The 9,900-nt window shown below is 37.5% G+C and overlaps 1 protein-coding gene across 1 annotated transcript; it reads right to left on the bottom strand.

Moving 5' to 3' along the window:
* Positions 1 to 2,663: 2,663 nt before the first annotated feature.
* On the bottom strand, positions 2,664 to 5,497 carry LOC144648753 (bone morphogenetic protein 2-like). The gene is made up of 3 exons (XM_078508217.1): positions 5,443 to 5,497; positions 3,377 to 3,631; positions 2,664 to 3,086 (listed from the first exon to the last, which is right to left on the bottom strand). Exons 2-3 carry the CDS (start codon positions 3,606 to 3,608, stop codon positions 2,740 to 2,742), a joined length of 579 nt encoding a protein of 192 aa, XP_078364343.1. The 5' UTR covers positions 3,609 to 3,631; positions 5,443 to 5,497; the 3' UTR covers positions 2,664 to 2,739.
* Positions 5,498 to 9,900: the final 4,403 nt, after the last annotated feature.

Raw genomic sequence — 9,900 nt, forward strand, 5'->3', positions numbered from 1 at the left:
CAAGTTAATAATAATAGTAATTATAATAATAATTTATGAATTTATATTGCGCTTTTTAACATATAAATGAGCAAAAGCGCATTACAATATTAAAACTTAAAAATATTTAAATATACTAACTATATACATTACAATATTAAAACATAAAAATATAAAATATACTTAACTATATACACATTATTGACTAGATCTAAAAGTTAAAAAAAAAAGCTAATTTAAAAAGATATGTTTTAAGACGAGATTTAAAACTAAAAATAGAACTAATATTACGAAGGCTAGCTGGAAGTGCATTCCAAAGCGTAGGCGCACTAACACTAAAAGATCTGTCACCAAAAGACTTTTTCATTTTGCCTTCTGGGTGCACTAAAAGCGTACCTGAATTTATAGAGCGCAGTGAATAGCGTGCGTGCTTCCTTACCTTAATTAAGTCACTAATATAAGTTGGAGCCATGCCATTAAGAGCCTTAAAAGTTAAAAGTAAAATTTTAAAATGAATTCTATATCTAACAGGTAACCAGTGTAGTTCTTGTAAAACAGGCGTGATGTGGTCATATTTACAACTCGAAGTAAGCAGCCTAGCCGCGGCGTTCTGCACTCTCTGCAATTTAGCAATCTCGCAGTCCGGTAGCCCATAGAGAAGTCCATTGCAATAATCAATTCTACTAGTAACAAACGCGTGCAAAACCATTTCTAATTTATCCCTTGCTAGAAATTTACTTATTCGCTTAATATTGTGTAGCCAAAAAAATGCCGCACTGCAAGACTTTGAAATATGAGTCGACATAGAGAAATTAGAGTCGAACCAGGAGCCAAGATTGCGTACTTCAGACACAGGCTTAATATCTGTTGTGCCAACACGGATTGTACAATCATTAATTTTCAACAGTTGCTGTCTAGATCCGATAATAAGAAATTCAGTCTTATCATCATTTATCTTTAATTTATCCTGGTACATCCATTTCCTTAAGTCACTGATACATCTCTCCATGGTACACACGGCCTCCGCTTGATCTGTTGGACTATTGGGATTGAATGACAGGTAGAGCTGAGTGTCATCAGCGAAACAGTGGGCGTCGGGCAGGTGGGCTTGTACTATCTCAAAGATCTTGGAGGCGTAAACCACAAAGAGAAGCGGACCTAAGCAGCTCCCCTGCGGAACACCGAAGCGCAGATCGAAATTGTCTGATGTAACCCCATCGAACAAAATGCGCTGGCTACGCCTTGACAAGTACGATGAGAACCACGCCAGAGCCTTTCCACGTATACCGAAGCTCATAGTCAAGCATCGTAGCAAAATCTTGTGATCCACTGTGTCAAACGCAGCACTTAAATCCAAAAGGACAAGTAGCGTGACGCGCTGCGAGTTCATATTCAAGAGAATATCATTAGCAACTTTGACTAACGCTGTCTCCGTACTATGATACTGACGATATGCGGACTGCAACTGCGGATAAAGACCCGACCGGACTAGGTGGTCGTATGTCTGATTGAATACAGCGCGCTCAGTGAGCTTTGAAATGTAGGCTAAATTGCTCACGGGACGCAAGTTCTTAAACATTGAATCTAAGCCCGATTTCTTCAACAACAACACACATCGGTGTGTGTACGATACCTACGAACATCCAGCGTATTTCGCGTAAGTTTCTTGCAGATATGCCGAACGATTTGCCGTACATCTGTGACTGCAACTTTTCTCCTCCAACTGTAGCTTCAACGAACAGAAAACATGGCGACCAACTTAGGCTTCGTGTATCTATCCGTGTAAGAATCTATCCGTGTAAGATCACACGAAACGACTCCTGGTCTTGCTGCTCTCTGATTGGGCACAAAAAAACAAAAGTTTTGTGGCACCAATCAGAAGCCAGAACGACGGCGTCTTTTTGGAACTGGTCTGGTAAGAGTTTGTCCCCAGGGGCTATTTTTTTCGTTCTTGACTTTTCTTCGCCGATTTTTTTTTCGCCCGTATAGACTTTTCCCCGCCCCCACTAACTGCCCCTGGGTCTCCGAGGATGTTTACGCACATAATGACACACGAAACAACATTCTCGGTTTTGCGGTGAGTTACTTAAATTCCAACTTAAAGGCGGTAAATTTCCCACAGAAACTAAAGAAACTAAAGTGTATCCAAGCGATGTTCGCCAGTGTACTTTACGATGAAAAAACAAGAGAATTTAGCCAAATTCAACATTATTCAAACCAGCTTGTTCAAAAACAAGATTACGCCATCGAGCGCGAGCAAGCGCGCACTGTGAATTTAATCCAAATATTGCAATTTTGATTGGCAAAGTTTTTCTCCTGATTATCCAAATATGGTACTTAGTAGAAACGAATGTGCAAATGGCTTTGTACTATACGAAGTATAGAGAATTGCACGATTCAACCCTATGGTTTTTTGCCAAAACCTCATCAAATAACTGTTTATTACTCCAGATCTAGCCAAAAACTGAAAATTGGCGAATATTTTGTCAACTGAGTAACTGCGCGATTTTTAATGGATACTGAGCTGAGAACTACACAATTTCTGACAGCTGAGTTATCACCGCAAATGTTACGAATAACTTATATTTCAGCACTCCCCCTTCCAGTCGCTCAGGTCAAGCCAAAAGTGAGTCAGTTGGTGTTTTTTCAACAAGACTGTAATGTTTACTTTATTTATTCATTCGACTATGATTATTGGCTCTTGGCATACACGGAAACAATAAAACGTCATAAGCCCAGAAAAATACAAAGATGTTAAATTCAGCGGCATCCACACTTGTCTACGATCATGTCTTTCATGCCTTTTCCCCGAAGACGGCCGTTGTTATCCTTGTACATTATGTTTAGGGGTTTCAGAGTTATTGGCACACAGCAGGCAGGGTGCACTGAACGGCTGTTCTTCAAATTCGCGATGGTCTGAATAACAGCATGGTTTGTGGCGTTCAAGCCTTGGTAGAGGGGAAATGGACATCTACCCTTGCAGGAAAATGCGTTATAAACCTTTGGCGTAACCACGAAATTACCTCGGCCATAAATTTCAGTAAAGTTGACCACAAAATTTTGCCTTGAACAATCGTAGTTCTCCGTTGTCCTCACAGAGAGATCTTCTGTTGTACAAAATAAACAAACCACATTAGTTCTTGATGTCATAGCACAATTCAGAGACTAAAAATGCCTGGTGAAGAGTGAAGAGTGAAGAGACGATTTTGCGGGGCAAAGTGAATCTTATGAGAGGTGCCGGGCCACTGCGATGTATCGGCACCTTGAACAGCGCGTTTCGCTTTTTGCATGTGTCATTACAAATCATCTATTGGTAACATTCTTCATTGTGCATGTGCCTCGATTCGGAAACCTTCACTTTAAAGTTGTTGAATACCTTAACTAAATAATTCTTTACCTTCCTTCTCCGGCTCATCGAATTGATTATTATATTCGTCGAGAAGGTACTGCGGCACTTTCTCGTTTATTTCCTTTTTCACTTTTGGGGAATGTTTTAAGCCCAACATTTTCAGGATGGCCTTTCCTAGTGCTTCATTCATTTCCTTTTGTTTAGCATCAGAAAAATCATCCTGTACTGCCAGGCATATCGCTGTTCCAAATAACAAGCACCACAGCGGAGCGGTAAACATGTTAAATGCCAAGTGTAATCTTCCTGAAAGAGAGGAAGCAAGTAAAATTTTTATGAATGAATGGATTCATGAGTTAATGAAAGAACAAAGGAGCTAAAAAATGGACGAATTGATGGACCCGAGGGGCGGATTTACGGACGGATGAATGAATGAATAAATGAAGTAAGGAAGGAAGTAAGGAAGTAAGGAAGGAAGAAAGAAAGAAAGAAAGAAAGAAAGAAAGAAAGAAAGAAAGAAAGAAAGAAAGAAAGAAAGAAAGAAAGAAAGAAAGAAAGTAGGAAGGAAGGAAGGAAGGATATCAGTGCGAAGTATATTTTAAAAAAAGATGTCAAGTCCTTTATAAGAATCTTCAAAAAGTTTTCATTACTTAAAATATCCTAAAATTATAATGAGAGCGATGTTAAGAAAATAAATATTGTCCTCGGGAAAAAAAAAAACACAAACACACATAACAATATTCGCGACGTCAAAGCATTCCTTAAAGACAACGAGCACACGATCGTGTCCTATCATCGGATCGAACACAATCAAAAAATGAAAACAGATCCTCGGATTTGCAATAGAACATGCCTCAGTTTCTACCAACATATGTCAAAAGCAAGTAAAAAAGAAGAGAAGTTAGAAAAAGGAAGACCATGGAAGTTTGCAAATGGGAACCGTGACTAAAAGGCTAATTAGTTTCCTTTCAAAGCTATTTCTATTCTTGTTTTTTTTATAAGTTTTATTCATTTGACCTACATGTTGTAGCCGTCAACAATGAAAAAAAGTTAATAGAAATCCTTAGGATGCAGTGATGTGAAATGTCACCAAACAAGTGTTTCAAGCAGGTGCGATGTCATTCATCAACGACCCATTTATTTTCAGAAGTCATGAAGTAATAAAAATAAGGTTGACTTAAAGGGTTAAAGGCAGTTAAACTGTCAGATCCTTTCAAGGAAAACTAGTCAAAAAACAGGTCGGTGAAATGAACAAAGGAAAAAAGAATAGGTTACGCGCTTCATAATTGTAAAAAGAGCTGGCACGTTATTATCGATGTTGCAGCTTTTATCTAATTTACGCATAGCGAGCGTATCATTTCTAAATAAAGAGTAAGCCTACAGTTTACATTATTAGTAGGTAGCAAGCAAAGTACGAGAATTACGTGACAAGCTACTGAATTACGTGTAATCGAATGTAAAACAAAGATATCAGGTGATGTTGAAATTACGACCGAGCGCTGCGCAATTTGATTTTGACTATTTGGCGAGGACTGCGCATTGAAAAAATTTTCCTCCGCCTGAAATCCTTTCATTCAATAATGTTAACATAAAAAAAGTTGTGAGACGAAAACTGTTCACATTAACATTACAGAAGAAAAATTTCATGCCACTTAACTCTTATGGCGCAAACATATTCGACGTTTTTTTTTTTAGGATGAACAACTTTAATGAAAAAAATTACTTACCACATAATTAAAAAAAATATATGATAATAAACAGTACTTAGCATTTTTAGCTGTCACATTGGAGGGTGTTTTAAAAGTTTGCAAAGACTTAACTTAACGCTTGCGTTTCATATCCCTTTTCTTAATTCAAATTGTTGGAGTGCATGCGGCAGAACTGAGACAATCCATGAGGACAGACACGGCAAGGGAACGAATTTCCATTTTCGTTAAAACATTTTCCACCTGAATTAAAGAAAAATGTCAAAACGTTGAAAGACAATGGAAGGAAAATGTGAATTGTCTTCCTTAAAGACCATGACGAAAGGTTCGCTTTTAAAAAGCTAAAATGTATGCTATAATGTCGTAAACAAAAGCCGGAGAGCTTTGAACAATAAGTTAAAGGATACTTACGATTCTGGTGCTAGCTTCAAGAAAACTGTTCGAAGAGTGATGAATTTACCCTACGTTCGAAACAACTAAAACCTTTAAGCACTAAATTTTTAATAGCTTGGTGTAATTACGGATCATCTTTACTGCCTTAAAAGGAAAAGTGAGGGTACGAGTTCAAGAGTTCAACAAACAACCTGTTCAACATGTGGAAGAAAAGAAAACTTATCTTCAAAAACGCAAAGGAAAAACTTCCTTCCCTATTACTGATTGTTTCTTTTTTTTTCGTTTTCGATCTACAACTGCCAGAAAAAAGGTCCTTTTAATTCCTTTACAAGTGTTCCCTACGGAAGGACCTCTCTAGGGGAACATCTAAAATGCCATGCTGAGATGGGCGCTTACGAGTGGCTAAAATTTAATCATCGGGGGTGTAAATTGCGTGTTTGTTTTTAAGGGTTGAAGCCTCTGCACAAACGCATGGACAAACCCTGGTTAACCTAGGACCAAGATTGAAAGAAATTGGTATTTACCAAGCATTGAAATGAAGTGATTAAATTTTGTTTCAGTAAAAAACAAATTATCGTTTTTTGACAAGAACAGGGTCAAAACTGTACGTATGTTGTAAAGGCTCCAAGAGAAATTAAATCAGTGCGTAACGCGTGATGGTCCGTAATTGAATTTTTAAAGTATTACTAATCATCATCAAATAGCCACGGTCGCTTATGAGAAATTATTGCTACATAAAGTTCCTGAGTATATCGATTTGAAAAAAAAATTGGAAAACTGTAGTCGCATAAAACTAAGTGTTTTTAACAGGTTCCCACTGGTTCCCAATGTTAATCACTTTCAACAATGACCAATTATTTCACAAAAATCGTGAATTGAAACGCTTGGTTCCGATCGATGCATAAGTGAAAGGAAAACTGTGTTGTGGTCATGTTTTAAAACCCAAACACAGGTAGACGAAATTAACAGAGAAAAATCAGCACATATCCACCACTGAGCAAGACCTACCTAGGTTATATAAAAGGAATTGTTAAACAGAATATAAACGTAACTCAGAGTTTCAATTGAACCCTGCAGTTAGTTTTTAACGAAACCCATCATTTATTGTCTGTAGTGTGGGCTACTCCAAGTAAAGGAGTTTCATATGGGAAATCCTTTCATTTAGCTAATTTTTAGAAAATATGTGATATGCATATACCACGTTATTGTAATCAAAGAACAAAGAGCACTTTGTGCCACCGAATGTTAATTAAACATAAAAAGCAATTTTATTTGGAGAGCAAGAGCAATTTTCAACTAGATCAAAACAATAAAAGGGGACTAAAAAAACGAGAATTTAAAGAAAGAGTGAAACCCGCCCTTGTTTCTAATCACCTGTTTATTCATGAATAGAAAGAAATCAAGAAGGATCGGAGGAGATTGAAATAGCTCTTCCAAACCAGAAAGAAAATTTAGATATAGGATTTCTAAGCCTTTAGCTTTGAGAAGATCAGATGTTTTAATAGCTAGTAATAACTTTCGATATTCGTTAACTAGCTTAAAAGCGAAAGCAGTAAAGTAGGAGTTCACGAGTTCAACGACTTACCCGTTTTACCTGTAAGATAAGGAAACTAAATACTACAAGCTTTGTTTTTTCTCTGTTCTTTCTTCGGCCATGCGATGATAGAAAACGTGGTTATTAAAGCCTTGCCTTTCTTGGATGATATGTACTAGCAGTCGAATCTACGTGCACTCTTTTAGAGCTAAGGAAACACAAAGCATTCAATCTATTCAATCTAGTTTTCGTAAACGTAAAACTTTGCGACTCTAACATCCCGGGCGCCAGAGGTTTGTTATTCTACGTGAAAAATATAAATAAAGCCATCGCAAACCATTCGCCGATCGGCTCATGGTCGCTCATGTTCAGTGTTATGTGCCTGATTTTTAAAACGATTGCTAGCTCAATACTAGCTTGAAGGACTCTATTTTCAGAAGTGTAGCTGAAAATGGTAGGAATAGCTTCCTCCTTAGGTGGCGGTTTTTTTCCTTTTGTTCCAAGTAGCTCCGTCTGTAAGAAAATACATGTACCAGTCAGTAATATTGGTAATATCAACTGCGTGACACAAGGATCAGAAAGGCGATGATAGCAATAAACAATGTAATATCCCTAAGAGATGGGAGGATTCCTTAGAATTAGCAACTATTCCTGAGACAAAATAAAATAAAACACTGGCTGATTGTGTGTGCTGTTGCTTTTTTCGTGAACAAATCGATAACAATTACATCGTCGCTTACGGTCAGAAAATTCGCACTGATTTCAGGAACAAATTTAGCATATCCACTTAAAAATAAATGTTATAAACTCAGAATACCGCACACTACCTTTCATGAGGATGCAAAATATAAATTACATGTAAACAATTTACGTACCTGGAAATCTTGCTCGAAGTCATTTTATAAATAGTGTAAAATGATCGGATCAGAGAAAAAAGTTCCCGCGCTTCGGTCATTTACCGCATTTACCCTCTCGTTTATATGTCTTGGCGTGCCACTTTTTCGATTTTTTCACCCTCAGGAACTTGTGAAGAGTGACCCATCATTTAGTTTTTTGTATGTGTTGCTACTGCAAGCATTCAAGCTGCAAACCATAATATTCTGGGATTTAATAGATATTACTTTCGCACCGAAGATCTGGGTCATTGCAAAACCAGCTTTGACTAATGCTACGTCATAGCCTACGTCATTAAAGATGGCGGCCGTCGGTGTTCGAAAGCGGTGATTTTGAACGATTTCAAAGCCCTCTTGCTAAAATTCAAGGCGGCGCTTCACCAAACGACAAATATTTTTGAAGTCCTGAACAGATGGGCTTTCATTTAAGGTAAAATTTTTCTATACCCTTGTTTCCCTTTAAAAAGAGCGACCTTTTTACCAGGTTGATGGTAAGATGGCGACTGAAGGAACAAGAAAATATAATTCTTATTTTTCCCATGTGATGAGTCAATAAAATCTATTTTAATAACAAACGCCCACCGAAAAAAGCTTTAAAAAATGAACATTTGTTGAATAGGGCGGCATTAACAAATGTTTCGAGTCTGATGAGTGACTGGATTCTTAACTTAACTTTGAATTCCCGGTAATAGAACAGGCCTTGGACGTAACAAAAAGTCCACAAATTTATTTTATTATTATTATTATTATTATTATTATTATTATTATTATTATTATTATTATTATTATTACAAGTGAAACCGGTAAAAACAATATATAATTATATATCCCATAGAAAACAGGTAAATGTGAAAATAGATTAGTGTGTATCAATCAGATCAATCTGCAACTTACTTTCATAAGCAAATGCTCACATTGTGCGGTTCCAGAAAATATCCATACCCACCCCAAGGATGGTCATTGGATATTCTGAGGGGGATAAGGGTCTCAATAGTACAAACTTTTTAAAGAAAGTATGAAGCGAAACTAGAAATCCCAGGGGGTGGGAGGGTCCAAACCAAAGAACCATCCTTGGGGGAGGTATGGATATTTTTTGGAACCACACCCTGTGGAACCAAGCCAGAGCTGCAAAAAAACTTGACACATTAACTTAACCTGGAGTAAAATTTGTGGTCTGCGATAAAAATTATGTAAATTCTCTGTTATTTCATTATTTTTACATGTTTTTATTGAAACAAAGATGTTTTGTCATGAACCTCAGAATGGTTTTAAAACTTACATGTAATTAAGTGTCAGTATTTACATGAAGCCTTATTGGGTTCTAGGAGAAGCCACGAGCCAAGCAGCCCACACTGCCGGAGCTTATCCCGGTTTCTGCAGCATTAAGCGGCTAGGAATATTTCTACTACCCCCTGAATGGGATGCTAGTCCACTGCAGGGTCCCCCCCCCCAGCATTATGTCACCGGTACCCATTGATACACCTGGGTGGAGAGAGGCACTATGAGAGTTAAGTGTCTTGCCCAAGAACATAACACAAGTGACCCCGGCCGGGGCTCGAACTCGGACCGCTCGATCCGGAGTCCGATGCACTTACCATTATGCCACCGTGCCTCCCATCTTATTGGGTTGTGGAATGTTCATATTATATAAAAAGCCATCAATGTCACTTAAGTATATTCAGGTTTAAACTGGCAACATGTGGGAATCAATCATGTGATAATTTTATTACATTGACACAGTGTATATTTTTGAGTTCATTTTGACTAACAGGAATGCCCTTGCAAAGTTTTCCAAGTAACCTGTAAATAGAAACAAAACAAACAAAAAACTATTATTTTGCTGAAATTGTTATTTTCCAGCATGCAGACTGTATATTAAAATAAAATGGCCCATTTCAGTGTGTGAAAACTGGCTGCTTTTATGTTGGGCCAGTGGATCCAATATTTTTTTCCACTTGCTACTGTAGATAGCCAAATGACATTTACATGTATGGATTTTTATTTGTTGTTGTAGTTGTTTCGAAAGAGACATGTGGCTTCTGGTAAGCT

This window comes from Oculina patagonica, chromosome 4 (genome assembly GCF_052425735.1).
Source record: "Oculina patagonica isolate OP01 chromosome 4, crgOcupat, whole genome shotgun sequence".
NCBI classification, from domain to species: domain Eukaryota; kingdom Metazoa; phylum Cnidaria; class Anthozoa; order Scleractinia; family Oculinidae; genus Oculina; species Oculina patagonica.